At 41.9% G+C, this 23,085-nt stretch overlaps 3 protein-coding genes across 3 annotated transcripts; 1 reads left to right on the top strand and 2 right to left on the bottom strand.

Annotated features, from left to right (window-relative positions):
- Positions 1-3,827: 3,827 nt before the first annotated feature.
- On the bottom strand, positions 3,828-6,246 carry apom (apolipoprotein M; the record flags this gene model as incomplete). The annotated part of the gene is made up of 6 exons (XM_079276119.1): positions 3,828-3,841; positions 3,932-4,030; positions 4,189-4,323; positions 5,116-5,186; positions 5,584-5,723; positions 6,145-6,246. The coding sequence occupies 6 exons, from the start codon at positions 6,244-6,246 to the stop codon at positions 3,828-3,830; spliced, it is 561 nt and encodes a 186-aa protein (XP_079132245.1).
- Positions 6,247-7,604: 1,358 nt separating this feature from the next.
- On the bottom strand, positions 7,605-9,186 carry glrx3 (glutaredoxin 3). The gene has a single exon (XM_079275939.1). The coding sequence runs from the start codon at positions 9,178-9,180 to the stop codon at positions 8,203-8,205; it is 978 nt and encodes a 325-aa protein (XP_079132065.1). The 5' UTR covers positions 9,181-9,186; the 3' UTR covers positions 7,605-8,202.
- Positions 9,187-9,234: 48 nt separating this feature from the next.
- bag6 (BCL2 associated athanogene 6) lies at positions 9,235-22,613 on the top strand. Its single transcript, XM_079275732.1, has 25 exons — positions 9,235-9,352; positions 10,976-11,063; positions 11,162-11,279; positions 11,803-12,017; positions 13,100-13,171; positions 13,250-13,372; positions 14,004-14,221; positions 14,595-14,727; positions 15,037-15,237; positions 15,321-15,543; positions 15,849-15,899; positions 16,073-16,425; positions 16,512-16,584; positions 16,721-17,046; positions 17,408-17,672; positions 17,805-17,974; positions 18,193-18,246; positions 18,726-18,834; positions 19,070-19,194; positions 19,679-19,813; positions 20,158-20,214; positions 20,323-20,547; positions 20,934-21,041; positions 21,147-21,293; positions 22,001-22,613. Exons 2-25 carry the CDS (start codon positions 10,983-10,985, stop codon positions 22,094-22,096), a joined length of 3,678 nt encoding a protein of 1,225 aa, XP_079131858.1. The 5' UTR covers positions 9,235-9,352; positions 10,976-10,982; the 3' UTR covers positions 22,097-22,613.
- The last annotated feature ends 472 nt before the right edge of the window (positions 22,614-23,085 follow it).

Genomic DNA, 23,085 nt, shown 5'->3' with positions numbered 1-23,085 from the left:
AACCACAAGTGGTCAAACAGTTAGAAAGTGGACAGTGAAACTGATGAAACCCTGTCTCACTGTTAGTGTAGCTCTTAATGAACCACAGTGAAGCTGCAGCAATCTTTAACAATAAAGGTCAAAACTCATAAAATACGATAAAGGTTGTAAAAAAGACGATGCACTCACTAAGTTTTAAATCAGCTTTTTCTGGAAGACTTTGACCTGACAAGCATAACTAGACTACACACAGCAACAATGCCACATGTGTCAGATTAACTGCACCCATTGCATTATGGGTAAATGTGTCCTCAGCTCATAGCCACCATGCTGCTGCTTCTCTTGGATTTAACCTCTGGAGAGTATTTCTCTTTATTGTTTTTCTTGGTCCTGCACAGAGTAGCCTGTCAGTGTATAGTTCGTTGTTTTTTTCATTTTTATTTGTCATGACAGCGACTGTAACTCATCAGAGGCTGCTGAAATACCAGTGACCCAGAATTGTGTATCAAGTGGGCGTCAAACTCCAAACCTTTCAACAAGAATGTTACAATGGTCTGCAGGTGATTTCCAGTTGCATACTTGACATACTACAAGCACGTTGCTCCGCTTTACATTCCACTCCATTGATGTATGAGCATTTCAGGTACAGCATGGTTGACAGTGAAAAGACCAGTTGCGAGTTAATCTCTCATTGTTAACATTGCGTTTTGTTGACTGACAAATGCACTAAAATTATTATTTTTGCCTCTTTCTGATGAATACTAAGAGAAAATCGACACTGGAAAAACATATATCTTCTGTAGTGGAAACATGAAACTATTGAACCAATCAATGCTCATTTGAAAGGAGTATTTTACATCACAGTGGACAGCAGCATCTTTCATGTAACTGTGGTTACTGAAAACATCAAGTGTGTGATTCTACATCACATCCTCAGTTGTACTGAGTGTCCTATAAAGGTTAACCGCTATTAGGTTAATTACTCAGTCAATGAATACAAACAATATTCCAACAAGGCTTGTTAAATTAGTTTTTCTGTTGATATGAATGCTGCATTTGACATCTGACCACTGTGGGAATGGAGAGCATTTGAGTATTTGAACATTTGTACATTTGAGCATTTGTACAATTTGAAAATTTCAAATTGTACCAAAACATGTAATTATTTCCCTTGTTATTATGACCCTGAGGAAAACACTACAACTTTGGCTGAACTGGCTCGATATATTGGAAAAAAAGCTAAAAACATCCTTGAACACATGTCTTCTCCTGTACACACATATGTATAGTTTTTAACAACAGCAATGATCTTACCTGCAGAGCACTGAAAACCATAATCATCAAGACATAAAGACTATTGTACTTGAAAACAATATTTTGACACACATTTAAGAGAGGAACTAAATTCACTCACTAAGTCTTGACTCACCCAGTGTGTGTTGCACTGTCAGTCTCCAAATTCATCTGCTGCTCCTGTTTGAGAGACATGCCAGGTTGACAGGGTTTTCCCTTTTCACTGGACAATGCAGTGAACATGACATCTCTGTAGAGAGAGTTTGGTGAGACAGAGGAGGAGGAGAGAGGCAATGATATGTAGGGGGGGGGGGGGGGGGTTAACAACTGGTGTGGAACTTTTATTGGGTTAATAAAACCAAAGTTTAGATTCAGATAGTACAACTTTGATATGGAAACAAATGGACGGCTTCAAATCCCCTGATATGAGAATTTAAAAAAGTAAATGTAAGTAAAATTTCTTAGGTATGTGGAATAAGATGTGAAGCTATCCAGTGCTTTAGTGACACATACAGACATACGTCTGTGGTCTCGGCCCACCATTTATGTTGGTTGTGGGTGTTCTGTGTTTACCCATGTTCATAGGTCACTGACAAGAGTTTCACACCCAAACAACTATGACGGGGACTTTTTCTTCTCAACATGCATTTGATCTAAATTGAGCCGACGTGATGAGGAAATACACTTGAGTGCTGCACGCCATGACATCCCTTTTGACACGCTGCTGTATGCTGCTTCATTCTGCTTCTCTTCAGAGTCTATTTTCACAATGAAAGACTCAATAACAATATCTGCTAAAGTAGATTCAAAGTGTAAAGGACAAATTGCACAACGTTGGAGGTTTGATCTTAGTTTCTATGAAGAAAAGTGCACATCAATGGCATGGGTATTTGAGAAAGTCTCTTCTAATCTATGAGGCAATAATATTTGCAGGATTTACCACATATTTTATGAATGAAAGAAGTATGAACATTTGTTGTAGATTTAAAGATCAAGGGGTTAAAAAAAGCTGAAACCAGAAGTGAGAGTTGCATTTAGGTTTTTGAGAACATTGTGAGGTAGAGAGTGAGAGGGTCAATTTCCATTTCACGTTACTATTTTTGGTTTCATGCTTCATGCTTCATGGGACATCCCCAACTAACCAGTCTATGGTCTTCGGGATTATGTAAATGTCACCAACTTTCTCCCTCCTCATCTCTGTGAAGAACACACACACACACACACACACACACCTACACACTCAGCATGACAGACAGGTGGACTGAATGTGGCCTGTTAGGTTCTGTCCCCACTCAAACCAACAAAGGGAAGAAACTTGTTGTCTCCAGTACATCGCGACTCTAATTGTGAGTTAAATTGTCTGATGGAAAGACAAGTATGAGTTCTGCTTTTCTCGTGTCTCCACATAATTCCCCATCAGCTACGAGAGGTCAGTGCGTAAGAATGGAGGTTGAACTAAGCTTTGATTCTATAACATCTGTATTCCCCAAGACTCGATATAGAAACCCAAGTTGTTCTTTAGTTTTAGGTCATTAGTCATCACGTCAAACTTCAACTCTGCCCAACAAGAACATGATGTCACTTTGCTTAGTGCCACATAACTCACAGTTCTGATTATGTGTTCTCATACATCAAGACATTGCAGTGTTTATTTTGTGCAATAACCGCACTGAATACCAGGTGTACCGGTAGTTTTGACCATTCGAATGCCTCGTTGTGGGCGTCTGAGCTTTACTTCTGTGTCCCTGAGGGGCGGTTACTCTTTAACTTCATGGCTTCATCCACTTCCGCCCTCCAAGGCTTTATTATATGTACTTCCCTTGCTTTCTTTCCAACTTTTGGAATACAAAGTCAGTTAATATTTATACCAGCGCAACACCCGTACTTTTTCTTTTGATAGCTACACCAGTCTCCTGTCTGTCCAATCTCAAAAATATGTGTTAATAAGGGACTGTGGTTTGTTTACTTATCAATACATGCAGGAAGATATGGTATGGCTATCCAGTTACAGCCTTCATTCAAGTTATGTGAACAGGAATCTCTGTTCAGAGAACAGCATCATGGGAATTCCCTGGGTTTTTGCTGGGCGATTGTGGGTGGATCCTCTCCCTCAAAGGTCATTTTATTTTCTCAACCCAAGCTATATTTCCTGTGGTTTTAAGGACCACAAGTGACAAGAATAATGAGTGGATGAGCAAACAATCAAAACAACATCATGGCTTGCTTCCCTTTTCAGCACGGCTTTTCATCATGTTTTTGGAACCACTAAATAACTGTTAATTATGATGTAATTTGATGTTTGAAGACTATTGTGAAAGGTGAATAAAATAACATGTTTGTATTTTTGCTTTATTTGTTTCAATGTTACACTTTGACAACATGGAATCATTTTATCGTCATCCAGGATTTCCATGGTTCCTGCAACATCCTGTAAACATGTGTAGAATCAAGAGAGCGTTATTTCAGCCAGCAAGGACAGACCAAGTAAAATGTGAAAAACCATGCAAATGAAAATGGAAGTAAACTGATATTCATGCCTACCTCGATGTTAATATTTAGGTGCAAAACTCTGTAAAGGGAGATACAATTGTTAGATTTGAGAAACACTGAGATTCAAAAGCATCATCCTTTCTTTTCTTTGTTTATCTTAACGACAAACCTTTCTCTTGAGGTGGTCTGACACTTGCCAACACGCCATAACAAGCCAGGTTTTTCAGAAATGCTTTCACCAGCTCAGAGTCGACGTCACTCTGCCGGCCTACAGTCAAAGGCCAAGACGTTTACATGTGTTGATGCAGTAGACAATTTGATTTACAACAATCACATATCATAATTGTTTGTTTAAATGAACCTTTCTGGAGGTAGTAGTTATTTATTAAAGAAATAGTTCATCCAAAGATGAAAAAGGTGGTTTACCATACAGCAGGTATCTGCCGAGGGAGTCCTCCGAGTCTGTCTCATGTAAAGGTGGTTCTACTTCCTGGAAAATGATGCACTCGGGGCAGTTGGCCCACTTGCCACTCCAGAGCAGGGTCCTCCGCTCCGGTCTTCCTGCGTCAAAAACAACAAGACATGAGTAGGCTGTTGCAGCAACATGGGGATCAGTGCGAGTGACACAGGTCAACATTCTGCAGTGCACTCCCAAAAGGCTACAAGGTTATCTTAGTTGATCAGTTGATCAACATACTGCGGTGCTCTTGGTCAAGGCTGGATTACCAACTGGGTGGAGCAGACAAATGAGACGATCGTTTATTTGTTAAATTAGGCTGCAGCCAGCAGCCATTTCGCTTTGTTGAGCACAAAGAATGGAAATGGGAAACAACCTTTTGTTGTAATTTGTGTCGCTGAAAGAGGTACTTTCCCTCTTTGTCCTCTTGGTACACACTTGTTGAATTTCCTTTTTTTGCACTGGAAGTGCTGTAGAGATCACAATAACGTTAAAAACTGTCCATTTTGGAAATAATCTTTGGTTAAGTTGTAGCTTTGTTTTCAGTCAGTAGGACACTAGGACTACTTGTTTTACATGAGAGAATGTGAGCATAGATTAATTAAATGTTAGAAGTTTTGAACTCTATTGATGTGAAGTTTTTATGAATTGAATTCATTCAGGTGCCTGAAAACCCGAAAAATCCACCCAAAACTAATTTCAGTAAGCTTTACAGATGTTCTAACATAAACCCTCTGGGGTTTTCCCACCCTGCTAAGAATAGAATTTGGGAATATTACTGAATCCCTGTAATGTTTTGGGGTGAAGTTCTTATATTTATTTTAATACTGTCTTTAATCTCTTCTGTGTGCATATGTGAGTTGAGCATCTGTGAATGCAGGTGGTTTTGTTGTCACCTTCCAGTTCCACATCATCCCTCTCAGGACGTATCTTGTAGGTCCAGATCTGTTCCGTGCAGTTATCGCCTCTAAAAAGAGTGTTTGGAAAAGAAATACACATTTAGCATGAAGCAGTTTTATATTTCATCATATTATGACATAATATGATAAACATGGCATCAAGACTATCATTTTGAAAACATTTATTCACACCTTTTACACATTCTCAACATCACTTCCCTCTTTGTTTTCACTTCCCACATTTACACTTTACTGTTTCGACTCATTACCAACTGCTTTGAAATTCATTTAAAACCTGCATATCGGATCAGTTATTGCCACGATGTCAAAACCACAATGTTTTCATTAATATTAGGATGTTTGCGTGAGTGGTCCTTTAACCTCATTACCACATGTGTGTTAAGAAACATCTTCTTGTTTAGACTTGGTGTGTGGGTGTGTGTGCATGCTTATTTGCTGCCTTACATGCGCATATGTCCAGTCAGCAGCAGTGTGTCATTGACCGGTTCCTCAATGGTGAACCACATGTTGTCCAGTCCTTTGAACGTCTGAATGTCAGCCTCTCTGTGACTGACTGCTGCTTTAAAGTACCATTTCCCCAGATACTAAAAGAGACGGAGACACAGCGGGGTGGCCTGACAGTGTGAGGCTGCAGCAACGGTACAGGAACAAAAGCTATTTTAAGATATAAGCCCACAACTTGAGAGATAGACCACTTATGGAAAGAGCGGAGGAGGTGGAAAGTGTGCCGGTGTGGCCACATTTTGTTTTTATCTCGATAAATCTCTCCGTATCTGCGGTTACTGGGAAATTCCAGTGCATTACTTGTTCAAAAACACACTTAATTAAAGGGTATATATTAGGACTAACATTAAAATTAGCTTAAGTGCATCACAAATGTGTCATAGAAAACCCTGGCGAGTGACAGAAATGATCAAATGTTTTTCACTCTGTAATAATAAGTTATGGTAAACGGGTACCTTTTGCATTTTGATAAACAGAAAATCGAAACATTTCGTTTCTCACCTGCTGGTGGTCGATAGTGTTGGCAGACAACAGCTCAGGAACTAAACATGGAGCAAAGACCTGATACAACAAACCAAAATATGACAACGCTTTATCCAACATAACTGAAACCTCAGAGCAAACACTTGAATACAGTGAACCTGATGAGAAAGTCTGTTGGTCCTGTGTACAGGAATCTGTTTGTTCCAACATGTGACTTTAAAAGACGGGGTGGTGGTAAATTATTAACATGTACTGCTGCAATACCCCTGATCTCTCAGTGAGGCGAGTAATGGGTTAAATATGGGGTGGCTTTAGGATTAACACAATTATAGTCAAACTAATCATTCTTTTACACAGTAAGCTTTACTCATGTTCCAAAATCTGCTCAACGGAGAAACTCACGTAAAAGCCCTCTTCCTTCTGAGTCATCATATGTAGGAGGTGGTTGTTTCATTTAAATCCTTTCAACAAAGCAACAGTTAATCATAGAACAGTTCTTACTGTTGGCAAGTAAACTAGTATGCTGCAACCTTAAGTACACTTTTCGAAATACTTAACCAAACAGTGCATTGCGTGTTTGTTTGAGTTCGCGCTGTCCTGGCAGAAGAAGTCCCACTCACGATGATAGGACATAGGACAACCTGAAACCTGAAGTTAGTATGTTTTTGCTTAAAAATGACTGACGTAATTATCAAAATATTTGATTAATTTTGTTTTAATTGACTAACCATTTCAGCTCTAACACGTTATCATGAGGTTGAACTTATAGTCTGAGATCAGGTTATAAAAGTGTTCGACACATACTTCCACAAGGTGGTGTCACACGACAAGCTTGTCTGCCCACATTAAACCTGTAGAAAGTTCTCCAGAAAACACACGTTTTGATGTCAATGGCATCCTAAATCAAACCCACTGATTTTCACATGTCATGGGGATAGGATTGTATTCAAATGAATCACAACTGCAAATGTTTCTGTTATCTTGGACATCTACATTACAAAGTGTTCATATGATGCAATGTAAAATCATAATTAGATACATTTTTCTGTTGCAATCTTTTCCTCCATGTATAAGTCTACTTCTAGGTCCTGCAGACTAAATTGTACATTTACTACTAAAATGAGTTGAGCAGAAAACCGCTCTTCCCTCCTGACATTCACACTACAATATGATGTACAGAGAAATACTCTGAAGCTCATATTTTTGAGGCTGTAGTTGGCACAGCTGTTCACTTTATTTGACCCCCGTTGTTGAATACCACTTTGAATTGAATGTCAGTTGAACAGCTAGGACTTGTGGATGTGCTGAATGTACGGTCACAGAAACAATCTTTCCTCTTACATATTAGGTTAAAGGACTTGTTGTATCCCTGTTTTTGAATATGGGATTTGTTTGCTTTCCGGTGGATTCTACAAAACGATTTTTCACACGTGAGGTTTGGAAGTAGCACCAAAAACAATATCAAATCTTAAGTGCTTTTATTGTTCAATTACAATGTTATTGACGGACCATGTATCTCTCTCAATAAGTGGCACACAGACTTAGTATTTAAACCAGAGTGATTATTGGATGAAGTTAAACAGTTTTTCTGTCTTTCAGGTGAAGAAAGTGTGGATAGGATGGCATGAAAATTCAGGAGGCTGGGTAAATTATGCTTCATTAAATATAAACATGTTTGGTCTGAGGCTGTGAATACTGGAAGGACAAATGTAACCCCAACAAATAAAGACAACAGATAATATGAACTCAATTCAGCTGTTCAGATAGGGACTTATAAACTCAGGCCAGGCACAGGGATTGCTTAACTTTCACTTTAAACACTTGTTAAGATGTATTTTCAAGAATTACTGTGAGAAAAACTTCGAAACCAAAAGTCAAATCTCATTAAATGAAGTTTAATGTTTTGAATTAAAGTAGAATGTGAACTTATCCAAATGCTACAACAGTATGATTCATCTATTGATTATTAAATCTAATAGTTATCGCCACTTCCTCGCCGTGTGTATAATCATCAGTGATAGAGGGCCGATCTGGGCATGTGCAGTAGCTTCTTGTTGGCTCTGGTGGTGAATCCACCTACGACTCCCCCTTCAGCACTGCCACCAGGTCTCCACTCTCCTTCAGCTCCTTGAGAATGTCCAAACCTCCGATCAGATCTCCCTTCACATAAAGCTGGGGGTAGGTTGGCCAGTTAGAATAGGTCTTGAGCCCCTGACGCACCTCTTCATCCTGCAGAATATCAAAGGTGTCATAATCGACCCCGGTGCCGTTCAAAACCTCCAGTGTCTGCCTGCTGAAGCCACATTTTGCAGCCTCCTTGTTGCCTTTCATGAACACCATAACTGGGCTCTGGTTGATGATGGTCTTCAACCGGTGCTCCAAGGTGACGGCCTTCGGGCAGGTGTTCTCCAGCTCCCCAGACTCAGCCAGCTCCTTCACTATGTCCAGTCCTCCCACCAGCTCCCCGTTCGCATACAGCTGAGGGTAGGTGGGCCAGTTGGAGTAGGTCTTCAGCTCCCGTCTGACCTCCTCGTCGGACAGGATGTCGAAACTGCTGAACTGGACGCTGTGCTCTTTCAGCAGGGCTACTATCTGCCGGCTGAAGCCGCAGCGGGGCTCCTGCGGGGACCCCTTCATAAAGAGCATGCATGGCGCCGCGTTGATCAGCTTCTTCAGCCGCTGGTTGATGTCTGTGGCGCTACTCACCGCGGCTCCAACAGGACTCCCGGCGACTGCTAAGCGCTGCACCTTCTTGGTCAGCTCCGGAGCATGAGCGCCATCCATGCGGTCCACCTTCTCCCCTGCCTTGAAGAAAAGGAAAGTGGGGACCGAGTTGATTTCGTACTTCTCCGAGAGCTCTGGCACCGCCTCCGCCTCCAGCTTGACAAACGTGGTGTGCGCGTGTTCCTTGGCCAGCTCGGCCATCACGTCGTTCATTTGGTCACACTGAGGAGCCCATGCTGCCTGGAAATGCACCACAGTCAGGCATTTCCCAGCTTTGGCTAAGAAATCTTCAAACTGCTGATTTGTTGTCGCCTCCACTAGATTCGCCATTTTTCTTTTGCTCTGTGTGGTGCATCCGGTGTTGAGCCTACGTCACATCCGTTCAGCCCTATAGCTTCTCGCAAGTACTCGAGCTTGCACTAGGAAGTAATTTGCATGTTATTTGATGATAAGAAACAGCTTCATACACTGGATAAGTTGAAAAGATAGTGTGACTTTCAAGGTAACCGCTGAACAACACACAATTGTTACACACACATACAAACGTGTGAAAAGGAATAGCTTATCGTCTCTGACATATGCGTAATGTAACGTTTAGTTTATGTAGCATTAGCTTAGCCGTAGTTAGCCGGTCAAAGTTAGCTTTGTTGCAAACGTTTCGAATTTAGGCTAAGCTAAATCCTGCTAGCAAGCCGATGCTAACTAACGATAGCTGGCTAACTGTTTCCGTAATTACTCTTAGTGTTTGAATTTGTGCTAATACCCGTGCGTCGACTGGCCTAGCAGGATACAGCTAACTTAACTTATCTAACGTCAATCCTCATCGCTGATAGTTAGCTACTGTAACATTATGATGCTAACGTTACCTAGCAAGTGAGCTTAGCTAACGTTAGCTGCTCAGCCTCTACTTATATCTTGTGAATTACCTCTGATTTGGATTAATTAGCTAAATTTACACATGACTGGGAACAAGATTTACGTGATCAGCTACTGCTATAGGTTAATGTTATTTGTTATCAACTATACTAAGGAAGTGACATTTTAAATATTGAGTCTATTGTGTGTGTGTGTGTGTGTGTGTGTGTGTGCGCGTGTGTGTGTGTGTGTGTGTATTTGATTGTATGTTATTTGTGATTCCGATATTTTTATGGGTGCAAGAGGATTAAGACAACAATTGTTTTTATTGTTGATTAATCTCTCAATTACTTCCTCTATTAATCGAGTAACTTAGTTCAGGCCATAAAAACGTGTTGAGCCCACGGTGTTGTCTTCAAACTGCTTGTTTTGTCAAAGTGTAGTCGAAAGACCCACAAATCATTTAATTTACAATGATATAAAAATGTAAGAGGCAAATCCTCACGCTTAAATAGCTGGCTAAACAATAATTTTGACGAATATTTTTCTGTTGCTCAACTAATCAAGTAATGGATTAATTCTGAGCACTAGCTCGTGGTGCAGGTGTGCAGCAGTACTGAGTTCAAGACACATTAATTAACATTAACATTGGAATAATGCTGAAACATCTTGTTAATTGAATTGGCTATCCATCAAGTGAAAATAAATTGTCTAAAATGTTGGTAAACAGGTAGTGTTATCACGTTTAATTAATCTATTAATCAAAAATGCATCCAAAACATTTCCTAGTCTCAACTTTTCGTATCTGCTGCTTCTCTTCTCTACATACTTTGTAACGCGAATATTTAGGGGTTTGGAACTGATTAGTCGGGTCATAAAATAAATGAAAGACTAATTGAGAATGGAAATTACTGTCGGTTGTACCATTGCATCAGACTATTATACTAATTTGTTATTTTAGCCTATATAATCGATCGATATCAGCTAACTAGCGATATATATCGTATCAGTGTATATGGCAGCTGACAGTACCAAGAAGTCTACCAGTAAATATATGCCAAAGATATGTTTGAAGTCATTTAGAAACATTGCCTCCCATACGTAGTCTGTCCCCAAGTTACAAGTTTATTTTGCAGATATAAAATGTCCTACTTAGTCTTGTTCACAATTCTTTAAAAACAGATTCAAGGGATCCTCATCAAATATTGATATTGGCCTTTAGAATTTAGTATCAGTCGGGCTTACTGGAACCGCTTATTTTTTGATACAGGAACACCATGGAGGAACAAACTGCAGACATAGAGGTGACAGTGAAAACACTAGACTCCCAAAGTAGAACCTACACAGTTGGTGCACAGGTAACTCATTCAGTTTCTTCTACAACTCGAGAGTGAATTCTCATTTTCATTCAGCCTTTGTGGTAGTCTGACTCATGTCTGTTACATCTTATTTGTAGTTGACAGTGAAAGAGTTCAAGGAGCACATTGCCCCTTCAGTGGGTATCCCTGTGGACAAACAGAGGCTGATCTATCAGGGCAGAGTCTTACAGGATGAAAGGACTCTGGCAGACTACAGTAAGTAATCACTGGGTTAATTAAGGCAATGCGGAACTCGATTTTTATCTTGTTTCAAGATTTGTTTTTGAGCTTCTTCCAGTTTTGTTTTGTTGGGTATAATACTTGTGCAAGTTCTGTTTTTCTTATTTATATATTATGTGCTCATTGATTCTGAACATTTGGGCCACACACATTGAGTAAGTAAGTAGGATTTTACTTTAAGGGCTGCTTATATTGTAGGAATATTTTGTTAATTTTGTGTTTTACTGTTGCGGTGGACCACTATTGTGGGAGAAGGTAATGTCTGTGATTGCTCTCAAGTACCGGCTTGAGCTCCAAGAATTCATTTCAAACTAATTAGTGCTTTGAACTCACTTGTGTCCATTCGTATTTATATAGTATTTCTGGTAAAAGTAATTGCTCATCTTGAGGTGTTCAGCAATGTAATACAGCTAGAATTTCTTTTGTTCCTCAAAACCAAAGTGTGACGTCAACACACCATGTGTACGTATGTAACCGTAGTTCTCTGTTGTTGTCCCAGATGTGGATGGCAAGGTGATACATCTTGTGGAGCGGGCGCCCCCTCCGCCCTCCCAGCCTGGCTCAGGATCAGGAGGCACTTCAGCTGATAGTGGACCCTCCTCGTCCTCCCAGGGAACATCACAAGTGCCTCCACATGATCGCAACGCTAACAGCTACGTAATGCTTGGCACCTTCAACCTCCCTGTCAACATCATGGATCCCCAGCAGATACAAGTAAACAGTTGAAACAGCGCACATGATCGGACTGTTGCATTGGAATTCATTCCTATTCATGTGGTTCAGAGTAATCTCATTGACCGGCTCATCTTCTGATTGCAAAGAGCTAAACAGCTGAAGTTAAGGTTGTGTTGTCTTGCATGGTGCGTTCAGGCTCTACACAGTAACAAATAAATAAAAACATTTGGCGAAAGGTAAATTATGTTATGATGTTTTAAATAAATGCAGTTGTTTGAAGGAGATGTTTTCACGGCAATATAAATTAGATATTAGAAAGTGAATTATGATCTGTTAAACTTCCTAACAGCAGCTCTCAGGACCTTATAATACATCATTAAATCTACTAATGCCAAGATTTTTTTAAATTAAAGCAAGTATTTAAATAAAAGTTATTTCCTATTGATATCAATTGTGTAGTTTCTGCAAATAACCACGATAAATGTTTACAATGTAAAAATAGTTTTCGAAATTCTGCAATGCAGTTGCTTAGCCAGTGCTCTACCTCTTCAGAAGCATTTATTTTGACATTTTTAGAAAAAACAAATATATCGTTTCCCTCCGTGCTTCAAAATTATACCAAGACGTATATTTTAGGCCGTACCAGCCCTACCCAGAAGTCTCTTTACAGGACTTGCGGGAGTGCCATTGCATGTGTGATGTGTGTTGTGATTCCAGAGGATATAGAAGGAAGTGAACTCACCAGACCAATCACAGTGACAATAATATAGAAGTGCATTGCTAAATAGATTGACTATTCTTTAGCTTTTATTCTAATCAAAATGGTGTATTTTCACACTGTATTGTTCAAATACCAGCATAGTACAAAACGGCTAACTCAGAGATCTCACAATAGATTCTGACATAACTGAGCAGGCGGTCCAGTGTGATGAACAGCAACTTGAAAAGCTGACCTACTTATTCCTTTCCTGAACACAAATCATAACATATGTAGAAGAAGAATGTCCTCTGGTTTGTTTTTGAATAAAACAAATAATATTTATTGTTTCATCTCATGACCGGAGGAAGGTTTGTCTTGCGTGCAGGTGCATTACTTCTCTGCTGTTATTCTTCTTGTTTAGATGTCAGTGCAGCAGATGGTGTCTGGTATGGGAGAGAATGCCAGGAATGCCAGAGTCACAACCAGCACTGGGGTAAGATGCCTGCTGATTGCACACAATCCCAGTTAATCTTGCCCTGTGTTTTGTTGATTTACCCCTTTTCTATTTCAGAGCAATGGGTCTGTGAATGTGCACATTGATATGGACCAACCAGTGCAGAGCGAGCCGAGGCTGAGGCTGGTGCTGGCAGAGAACCTGCTGAGGGACATCAATGATGTCATCCACAGGATGGAGGTGAGAGCTCACCTTCAGGGTATTTGCTGGCTCCGAATGGGTCTTTAAGGGGTGACTAAGCACAAAAACACATTTAAATAACTTCAGAAAAGAACAGAGAGAGAATGAGCTACCATGTCCTGACAACTCGCGTCAAATGGATCATGCGTTTTTATTTGTTTGTATACTTTGACCTCAGAAAGATGTCTGTATTGTCGCTCCTCCCGGATGCAGGTAGTGATTCCGCTCTGTAGCCGTTTTTGAATGGTGTGTAGCAGTAATCCAGAGTGTTTATTCCCATCGTTGCGCCGCCAGTATGTTGATGGAAGTCAGACATAAGCGACCTGCGCGCAGTGTGCTTTGAGCAAGACACACGGCGGGCCTGACTGACTGACTGTTCTGACAAACCATAGCTGGCTGGTTATCTCACTAACACAGCAAACAGATGTGATAAGCATGAGTGACATGACACTTGTCAGGGAGTGTTTATAGTTTCAACCGTTAGTGAGCTGTCTGTTACATTTCTTAAACTCATTCGGAGAGGATTAGGATCGTTATCATTCTCAGCTGATGAATCTCCTGTGGCACTGGCCACCTTTTAAGGGGTTACCAAAAATTCACATAATACATTTGCCTGGTGTCTTCTTTTCAGGGTCGGCCAAGTGACTCATCTGCTCCAACTGAGACCACTTCTGCTGCTGCTTCTGCTGCTGCTTCTGCTGCTGCTGTTCCCCCTCCATCTTCATCTACCACCTCCACTCCCTCTCCCTCTGCCCAGCCCATGGACACCTCCCCACCTCCAACAACTCCCCCTCCTCCAACCACCTCTTCAGCACAAACTGAGGGACCAACACCCCAACCTAGACCCCAGTGAGACAACCTCTCTTTCTCAGTGACTCAGATTCTTACTTATGCCACATACTTTAGATTTTTTTTATTTCAAACCTTAGTCAGGCAAGTTTGAAAATAACATGACTGTATTTAGCATAGAATCAATGTCGTTAATTCCTCAATTTTGCAAGCATAAAGGAGATTATAGGGGCCACGGCACGAGTCATTTCTTCTGATTGAAACTAACTTGTAATTTGATCCATGTATTGTGATGTCAGTTGTATGTCTTTCTGTGTAATATTCTACATTTTTTGTCCGTATACATAGTGATGCTGTATGTCTGTGTTGACCAGTTTGGTAAAGAGTTGTTGTGTTTGATTTTAATCAGCTCTGCCCTCCTTCTGTCCCCTAGTCACCCCAGACCTGCTGAGTTGGCGGCGATGTTGTCTGAGCTGCGGAGGGTGGAGGAGAGACTGCAGCCCTTCATTCAGAGAGCTCACACCATCCTGGAGACGGCCACCACTGCAGAATACAACAATAATACAGTAGGATTCAAACAGCCTAGTGATCCTTAGCATATTTCTGAAATATATGCTTTTTATAAGTGGCCCGTATATCCATATTTAAAAATCTATTGTTAGAGTTGCTTGTAGGTGAATTTTGTTATTGTTGGACAGAGACATGAGAGTGGTATCAATCTTTTCATCTGACTTTCAGCAAGAAAGCGATTAATCGTATAAACCAAAATGTTGAACTTTTTCTTTAATACTCAAAATCTGGTGTATTTAACATACCTGTAGGTTATATAGTTGTCATTTAAGATGTTGCCCAAGATGGTTTCTTGTCTGTCTCAGGAGAGAGAGGAGGACCAGCGTACTCTCATCCTGACGTGGGAGTGTCTCCGTCTTCTTGGTAACGCCCTCGTGGCCCTCAGTGACCTGCGATTGCACCTCATGAGTCCTGTGCCCCGCCACCTGCATGTGGTCCGGCCTTTTTCCCACTATGCCACCCCAGTCACTCTGCCCGGAGCTGTGCACCACCACATCCCAGTGCAAGTACGTGATGGCGAGCGTATTTTAGTTATTAATGTGAACTTTTAGTGTAATCCGACTGACTGTGCTTGCATCTTCACCGACAGATGAACCTGGGTGCCACAGTGACTGTTGCGGCTAACGGCACTGAGGGACATGCCCCGTCCACACAACCAGCCAGCCAATCGGAGCAGGCAGATCAGGGACAGACCCCGCCCACACAGACTTCCCCGTCCAATCAGCAGGCTGGACCGGGACAAGCTGGCCCACGTGTCATCAGGATCAGCCACCAGGCAGTCCCGGTGGTTATGATGCAGATGAACACGGACGGTGTGTTGTCCCCTACCGGCCACTGATTGAATGTTCCACTACCTCACAGCTGTTTGTGTGTCATATTGCTGGGCGGCAGTGCATTGGAGTTAAATGATCGCTCATACCGCACTACTGCGTCATCCGTGCACTGCGGCCACAATCCCAGTGAATGAAACTTTAAACTTATTTGATTCACTGGCTCACATTTCATAGGTTCCCTTTGTTGAATGATGGCTCTGTTATATCGTCTGTAATAGAGAGTAACACTGGCAGTAAATTGAGTATTGTATTAAGGAGTTTGTGTGCTTTGTATGTATGTACAGGCTCAGGCGCTAACCCTGCCGCAGCTGGACAGCAAATGCCTGGACAACCAGGTACATTTGGCATAATACGTTTTAAACAACACAGTGTAGTCGTGTAAAACATGGAATACTGTATGTTGGTCGTATCGCAAATGAAGCCTTCTTTTTGTGACTCCTGAATATCATTTTCTGCTTTTCTTCTGTAAGTAATGTTCTAATTTATTGGTCTCTGTGTCCCCCTTAAGGTGCCCTCCCCCCCGACTTTATGCGGAATCTCATGCAACAGATAAGCCAATACGCTGCTGCCGTAGCTACTAGTGCTGCCACCGCTACCGCCACTGGCCACCCGGCCGCACCCCAGCCCACCCCTCCTGGCTACAACTCCACAGCCAACTCCTCAACTACCACCACGGGTCCCAACACACCCACCACCACACCTACTGCTCCCCCACCCCCTCCCCATACTGGCCCCCAGCCCCAGGCCAGGGTTGTGTTCACCCGACCACCCTTTGCACCCAACATGCCCCCTCCAGCCTTCGGCACTCGGGGAACCACCATCAATGTGAGAGTTGCCATGCCGGGCCAGCAGCCAGGACAGGTGGGGATAATGACATGTGATTTGGTTCCTTTTGTTTAGGCTGATTGACCTAAATTTGAGAGTAATTGAAATATCTTTCTGCACAGCCCTTCAACCCTGCTGCTCTGAACCAGATGATTAGTGGACTGGTTGGACAGCTTTTGCTGCCAGGACAAATGCGTAAGTTAATAATATAGGAATTTAGATTTGGACTTTATTATCATAGGTCTATTATTATAAAAGCTTAAAAGTATAGAAAGATTAGTCAAGAATTGCTGCCCATCAGTAATTCTTCAATCTGTTTGTTTTTTAACAGCTGGTCAAACAGTCACATCCTCCTCCTCCACATCCACATCCTCTTCCTCCTCTCAAACATCCTCCGCCTCCTCCTCCTTTTCTTTCTCCAACTCGGGTCCAACTCCTCCGCCTACTGCAAACACTACTGATCCACCGAGCCAATCTGAGACCAACACCAGTGAGCCCCAGTCCCAGGAAATGCCCCCAGACCTCAACCAGCTCCTGGGTTCTCTCCTGGGGGTAGCCGGCGGTGCCACTGGGGGCCCTGTAGGGGCCCCTTCAATTACTGTCACCACATCTGGTGTCCCAGCCTTCATCCAGGGAGTGAGTGAATTCATGCAGCAGGTCAGTGTTTGAATATTTGACTCCAGTGCACTTAATAGTCATTGCATGTGAATTGTACCTTCATTTGCATATCATTTCTGTGGCACCTGTTCAGAGATCATGTGAAAGGAGTGAGTCTGATTTTTTTTTTTTTTTTTTTTTTTTTTTTTTTTGATGATGCACTGTATTTGCACTAGTAAATAAACCTTTCAAAATATACCCGGCCCTAGTCATCACCATGTCTCCTAATGGCCCACTAGAGGGCAGATAGGCTGACAGTGAGTGAGTTACCAGTGTAATGCATGTAGCACATTTTTTTTAAATCACTGCATTCAAAGTAAAATTAACAAATCCTTACTCCATGTTTCCATTTCATTTCTAGGCCCAACCCATCTTCTCTCCACCCCCACCTCCCTCTGGTACCACTCCTGCTCCTGCTGCAGGGCCCAACCCCAACGCCACGCCCAACGCCCCCGCAGGAGCCGAAGCCCTCAACCCGGAGCTGTTCACAGGCATCGTCCGCGGCGTCCTGAGCACCATGATGGGCTCTCTGGGTCAGGCCCAGAACGACACAGAGAGCATTGCCCAGTTCATGCAGAGGCTGTCCCAGGCAACCAACATCTTCATCAGTCCTGAAGATCCTACCGGTAACAAACAAACATAGGAATATAATGTGTTGTCAATACAGCAGCCGAGGCGAACGCATTATGATGTAATTCAGTCCAGGAGCATATCAGAAACTGACTTGGTCTGAATATTTCATTATTTGTGATTCCCAGGGTTTTTTGGAGAGCTGCTGATGTTGGTGTGCCAGACGTTCACCATGTCAGACCTGGTGATGCTGCTTCATGGCCAGCACCAGCCCCTCGGCCGCATCCAGCCTCAACTGTCCCAGTTCTTCACCCAGAACTACCTCAACGGCAGAGAGCCCACCGATGAGAACATTACTGTCAGTAACACTCACCAGTTGGAGGAGAAATGTTTTTCCTTTCAATTACTGTTGATTTCAGATCTATTAGTCCTCAAGTGTAGTTAAAAGTAGATGGAGCTAATTTACTTTTCATTATTGGTCCCACGTTTGACGATTTGTCTTTTTTATTCTTCAGTGTAACTGATGGGTTTTTGTCTTCTTCTCCCTCTATATTCGTCTCTGTTTCCATCCCCCAGGCTGCTGCTGAGAGTCTAGTGAACGAACTGGAGGAGTACATCAGTGAGAGCTTTGTAAGTCCTTGATGTCCCCGCCTCCTCTAGTACCGTCAATTAAAGTACAAAACAGTATATCATGAAATGTAGGCCTGCTCATAGTGAACTCGCATCTTGTCAGTTGAATCAGTTCACTTTTAGACGGTGTGGATATCTGATGTATTCACAGATGATGAACAAAGCCATTAAAACAATGGTCTTATGTGTGCTGATACAGGACTGTAGTGTGGGGCGGTTAGTTTAACTGACACTAAGCGAGCAGGGGGGGGGGGATTAATAGCTTTCTCATATTTCTATTTGAAGGTGAGGTTTATTGAAGAAAAGACATCGGTACTAAAAAGTGCACATGACAAATAACACTCCTAATTCAATGAAATATCAGTAATTCATTATAAAAACATACAGATGACTAGCACTACAGATGACATTTTAAAACCGTTTAGTTTAAGTAGTAAGCCTCCTGTTGTATTGACGACACCTTTATTCAACTCCCACAGAGAGAGTCTTCAGTCACAGTGTTGGAGGGCGTTGACGTCACTCAGACCAACATGTCCTTCTTCAGACAGCAGCTGATGCAGATTGCCACGCATATTCTACGTTGCACGGGTAAACTTAAGGACGTTTAAATCAGTTGGTGATGGTTTATGTGGATATTTAGGTTCCAGTTTAGCCTCCATGTGTGTTTTTAAGTGGACGTTGCAGCACTAGAACTAATCATATTTGGATTTTTAATCAGGAATATTGCTGTTAAGTAGTAACTTAACAATGTTTATTGTCACTGTCCCTGTAGGACTTGTAGTGTTGTGTATTTTTCTAATTGGTTAATATTTTTCTCATCCAGATGACTCATTTGGGCCTCGGCTGTTACAGATGTGCAATCAGGCATTGTTTGAGTGTCTTGCCCTCAACCTGCACTGCCTGAGAGGAGACCAGAGAGCTCTCACCGCCGTCATCAACCACCGCATAGTCAGTATACACTCCCTCACTAATTTTCTGTTCAGTAGGCAGTTGACTCCAGATGAAACTGGCTTTGGCATGTTCGTCAAAGGATATCAAGTTTAGTGCTTGAATGCACGAACAAATATTTACTTGCAACAGGCATCGATGCCTGATGATGGCGCCCTTGAGTGCTTGTGGCAGGAAATGGAAACTAAAAACTAAAAGCCAAACAAAGTCACGACATTATTGACCAGGTGAAGGCCAACAGTTTATTTCTCTCAGTAGAAATAACACGGCATTGTAGATTTTGAAACCGACTCAAAATCAACACCCCTCAAGTACAGAATGGCAACATCATAAGCCAGACAGATTGCATCAGATAGCTACTGTGTCCATGACATGTTTTTGTGACGTTCGAATGGTCACATGAGGAATAAGCAGACAAAACAAAAGCTACTTAAAAGTTGAACAATCCAAAGAGAAAATGCTTTATTGTCTCTTGTCGTTCCAGCGGAGGATGTCCAGCGACATCAGCCCCAGCCTGGTCAACTGGATGACCAGCATGATGACAATGAGGCTGCAGGTGATTCTGGAGCACATCCCCATCTCACAGGAGCAGATCCAGAACTACATAGTTCACACACAGGTAACGGACCAGCTGCATGCTGTCTTTTAAACATTTATTTGATGTTTTAGCTCCGTATCTATGACTTCCTATCATAATACTGATGGACACATGTTGGCAGTTGGAGGAAATCATAACTGCAAGCCTCCTCTACATCATGTAGCCCCTTCAGGCCTGAGGCCGTCAGTTACACTTGAGAACTTAAAATACTTTAAAAAGTGTTATTTTAAGTATTTAATGTCTGAAAGCTGTGTCTTCATAACAGAATACAAGAGTCCGTCTTATCTGATGGCTGTTACATATCCTGTTACTTAGGACAGCACGTCTGAAACGGCTAATAAATATTAAATGACATTCTTTCACAGACTGAGCAGTCTTCTGCTGCTGGCACACAAGAGCCCGAACGAGCACAAAGTGCAACGGTAAGCATGGCCCGTCTTTAATGCCCTTTTCAGATGAGCTCGGTTGAAGGTGGTCAGGCATTGCTCCGCCTTTTAGTTCCGTCATTTCGTTGTTCTCCACTTCCAAAGGTCGGGGACACCCTCTCACCAGCGGCAGCCACCACAGCAGAGGAGGCCATGTCGGTGTCACGCGACACGAGGGCATCGTCACGGGAAGCACGGGTGTTGCCCGGAGACCTCGGGGCCTCGGGAGGAGCTGCTCCATTATGGGGCGACATGGCAGCAGCCGGAGCCGAGGGAGGCAGTGAGGAGTCTGCTCGAGAGTCGGAGACCTGGGCGGCTGCTGTTCCACCTGTAAGAGCCCACACTGTTTCTAAACCGTTTTAACATTTATCTTTTATTTGTTTTCATGACTAAACTATTTGTAGCACCGCCCTGCTTCACATTGACAGTGTTTACTCATAACTCTGGGTAATCCCATGAACAAACGTTTCCTTGTTCTGTGGATTATAATAATATAAAGACGCACTGGATCTTGTTCAGTCAGATTTTTAGGATCTTCTCACTAGTACTTAAAGGATAGACAAACAATGTTGCACACTGGACGTTGAGATCCCACACTTCCATGTTCCACGGTGTTTGTTAGTACAGTATTCCCTCTGAGCGGCAATGGAGGAACAGCAACAAAGTGTTTTGACTCGAAAACATTCCCCATCTTCACTGTTCACTATGTGTTGTAGGAATGGGTGCCCATCATCAGGTGTGATATGATGACCCAGAGGAAGATGAAGGCTCAGCCCCCGCTGTCCGACGCTTATCTGCACGGCATGCCAGCGAAGCGCAGGAAGGTAATCAGATCGCTCGTATCTTCACTTATTACAAATGAATGTCACTTGTCGTTACCATCTTCAAGGTGTGTGTGTGTGTGTGTGTGTGTGTGTGTGTGTGCGCAGACAGGACTGGGTGGTGGAAGCCTCCTCTCCCTCTCTGATGCCGTGAGTCAAGCAGCCAGGACAGCGGGGGTGAAGCCCATCACTTCTGCTGAGCGATTACAAGACGATCTGGAGACCCAGGAGCTGAAGGAAGCGTATGCAGAACAGGTAACGAAGTCATTAGCACAAACCAGGGACACGTCATTTGGGGTTGTGATGACCGCTGTCTGGGCCTCTTGGTTTCATAGTGTTGGCCATGATATGTACATTTTCTTACCATCTTAATCACAGAGATGCATGGTTACACTGCTAGATGTATCTTAAGAACACAAGAGGTTATAAATTAAGCAAATTGTTTGAAAATGACGACGATTCATATCAGTAGATTAGATTAGTGCAGACCTCAAACAATTTGTCGAATAATAATATTGTCAATCAATTGAAAAATAACTATTTTTGCAATCAATTAATTGTTGGCATACAATCCACAGAATAATTGATAATTATAATGTTCTTAATAAATGCAGCCGAAGACAATTGTATTTTGTTAAAAGTATACTGACATCATTGTTACTTGGTTTCGTCCATTTCGTTCAACTCATCCGCGTGCTAAAGTACATCTTCATTTTTAATCTCTTTTTACTGTCAGGTCAAAGCTGTCGCATTTGTCCCCTGAAGGTCTAGGACTTATGGGAAATGGTGTTTGTTAAAGAAAGCTAAAAACAAATCGTAAATAAAGAATGATTTTCGATTGTTTTCAGAAGATACCGTCCTTCTCTGAACGCGTTAGGCGAGCCACACAAAGGCACCTTCTGACATTCTGCTTGTACGACACCATGATAATCGTATCTTCTTCTTCTTCTTCTTCATCTCAGGTCAAAGCGGACATCAAGAAGCGAGTGAGGGAAGACCCGGATTTCACCTCTCAGCAGTCCCCCAACGCACACAGAGCCTTTTCATCAGACTCATAATCAAGTTCAACTGATATGAAACCTGCAAGATTCTCGCTGTTTTTAATCTTTTTTTTAAATTTCTTTGATCTTCATCCAACTACTCCTCATCGCAGCCTCACACCCCAAACCTGTCTGTATGGCTTTTTAAGCAGTTAGGAGCTCTCTTGACTAATTGCCTCATGCTAATGTGACTACTTCTCCCAGTGCCTATTTATTTCTCTGTTTATTTTGGTCCAACATTTGGCTGAGAGAAGTTTCCTGATAAAAAGGTGTCAGATCTAAGTGAGACTACATCCGGTCACTTTACTTCAGTTTGAACACTTGTATGTCTATTCTGCCCTCATATCCTCGTGTTGCTTTGTTAATATGGAGCCTAAATTCTCATTATTTAGTGGACTTTAGACTTCCTGTCAATACTCTCCAGTGCAAGAGTATACTTTCATGTGACGAACAAGCGGTTTGTTAAATGAATATATCGTAAGCTTAATAAAAAATTTAAAAACTTGATACAGTATAAAAGTATTGTGAGTATTGTCTGCTTTGGGAAAGTTGAAAGAAGACTTTGCTTAGCACAGTTATCAGGATTGGCGATTGTTTGATGGTAAGTAACAATAAATTGCAGTACAAAAATGTAGTGGTTTAAAAGTACTTTAAGTAAAAGCAAAGTGTCGACATAAAAAGTATTGGCATCACACTATATAGTACTCATGCAGATTTCAGAATGTTTTATATCTGAATTGTAGATATAGTTGCATTCATCACTTGCATGTTGCAACTGGTGGTACTTCTGTGTGGCTATAATATAGATTTTTTTTTATTGATAATATTTTGTATTAATAATCAGATTCTGTAACTACATTTATCAAATAAATCTAGTCGAATAAAGCACGAATTGTACCATGAATATAATGGAGCAGCAGTATAAAGTAACATGTACCTGTAAATTGCAGTACTTCAGTAATTGTACTTAGTTCCTTTCCACCGCTGCAAACATGTCAAATATATGT

This window comes from Melanostigma gelatinosum, assembly GCF_949748355.1.
Source record: "Melanostigma gelatinosum genome assembly, chromosome: 9".
Classification (NCBI taxonomy): domain Eukaryota; kingdom Metazoa; phylum Chordata; class Actinopteri; order Perciformes; family Zoarcidae; genus Melanostigma; species Melanostigma gelatinosum.
This window is presented reverse-complemented; position numbering and strand designations above follow the sequence as displayed.